This window comes from Palaemon carinicauda, chromosome 5, assembly GCF_036898095.1.
Source record: "Palaemon carinicauda isolate YSFRI2023 chromosome 5, ASM3689809v2, whole genome shotgun sequence".
NCBI lineage: Eukaryota > Metazoa > Arthropoda > Malacostraca > Decapoda > Palaemonidae > Palaemon > Palaemon carinicauda.
In genome coordinates this window covers 115,857,937-115,859,546 of record NC_090729.1, presented here as the reverse complement: position 1 = coordinate 115,859,546, position 1,610 = coordinate 115,857,937, and the positions used below count along the sequence as shown (strand labels likewise).

At 37.6% G+C, this 1,610-nt stretch overlaps 1 protein-coding gene across 1 annotated transcript; it reads left to right on the top strand.

Moving 5' to 3' along the window:
- The first annotated feature begins 279 nt into the window (after nt 1-279).
- Nucleotides 280-642, top strand: LOC137641092 (uncharacterized). The gene has a single exon (XM_068373536.1). The coding sequence runs from the start codon at nt 280-282 to the stop codon at nt 640-642; it is 363 nt and encodes a 120-aa protein (XP_068229637.1).
- Nucleotides 643-1,610: the final 968 nt, after the last annotated feature.

Here is a 1,610-nt window from a genome sequence, read left to right as displayed (position 1 = left end):
ATAGTGGATGAGATGGAGAGGCCAAAAAGAGGTTTTGTGTGTGTGTAGGAGATTAGATGGAAAGGCATAGATGGAAAGGCAACAAGATGGAAAGGAAATGGAACTAGAGAGATACGAAATTGGTATAAACCTTATTACAGCAGGTCATGAGAAAGAATTAATGAAGTTGGGGTCATAATAGGAAATAAAAAGGAAAAAAAAATTTTTTAAAATAAAGAGAATACGTGATAGGCTTTCAAAGATCCCAATGATAATAAGAGATCAGCATATTCCCCTTAGATGGGTTGTCAAGATCAAGAAAAAAAATTATTTAGACAAGACTTTGAAGCAGCCATCAGAAATGTGAAAGGAAAGGAGAAGCTAATCATAAGAGCAGACATGAATGGCAGTGAGGGGAAGAGAAGGGAGGGATATGAGGAGATACATGGAGGTCATGGGTTTGGAATTAATGAGGATGGGGAGTATATATTAGAGATGGCTCAGAGTTTTGAATTGGCATGTATGAACACCTGGTTTCAGAAGTTGGATAAGCATCAGATAAACTATGAAAGTGGAGTGGGAAGTCAAATCGATTACATATTGGTTAGAGAACAAGACAAGAAAAATGTGATGAACTGTCAAGAGATTTTGAGGGAAGATTAAGTTAAAAAACAATAGTAGTGATGGATTTTTAAATGAGGGAGAAAACACAAGAAGAAAAAGATCTAAAATTAAGGTTTACGACCTTAAAGGAGAAAAGTATGAGCAACTTGGGAGGGTTGTGAGAGACGACTGGTAAGGTTGAATTTGGAGATTGGACAGGGTAACAGTGGAAAATATCTGGCAGGGTAGGAAAGAAATATGTGAAAAGGAAAAGGAGGAATTAGTGGGAAGAGCCAGCGGATATGGTGTGTTGAAAGGAGAAGGGTGGTGGTGAAACAGGCAGGTGCAAGAATCGGTTAATAGGAAATTAAAGATATTTAAGAAATTGAAAGTAAGACAGGCACAGGGAGCAGAGGAACAGTACAGAGAAGAGAAAAAGATTCTAGGAGGAAAGTAGGTATAACTATGGGAAGGGCAGTAGAGCATTTAAATGAAAGGCTAAAAACAAAGGAAGGAGAAAAGGATATCTATAAAATTTCAAACTTGAGGAAAATGCAACAACAGGATTTCGGGCAACTTGTATTCATCAGGGATAGCGATGGAAAAATATTGCATAGGGATGATGACAATAAAGGAGATTGATAGAGTAATACGAGTAACTATTGAATACTGAGAAGGAGAAAAATGAGCTGGGGGAAGCACAAAGGGTGTCAGGGCCAGTGATGGAGATACAGAATACAGAAGTAAACCGGGCATCGAGAAGAATGAAGAATGGTAAAGCACCAGGCCCATCAGTTTCAAATTGAAATGGTTAAGGTACTAAATACAGAGGGGGAAGAATGGTTGCTGGATTTATTGAGAGCAATATGGGAAAAGGAAATAATGCCTAAAAACTAGGAGTCTAATGGTATCTATATTTAAGCATAAAGGTGATATCATGGAATGCAGTAACTTGTGGGGATTAAATTAACAGAACATGGTTTCAAAGTTATAGGGAGTGTACTAGATTGAGAGAGATTGTAAAGATT

What these genes read in the sequence shown, in the direction of transcription:
- LOC137641092 (XM_068373536.1), top strand. Translation starts at nt 280, where the DNA reads ATGGGTTGTCAAGATCAAGAAAAAAAATTATTTAGACAAGACTTTGAA.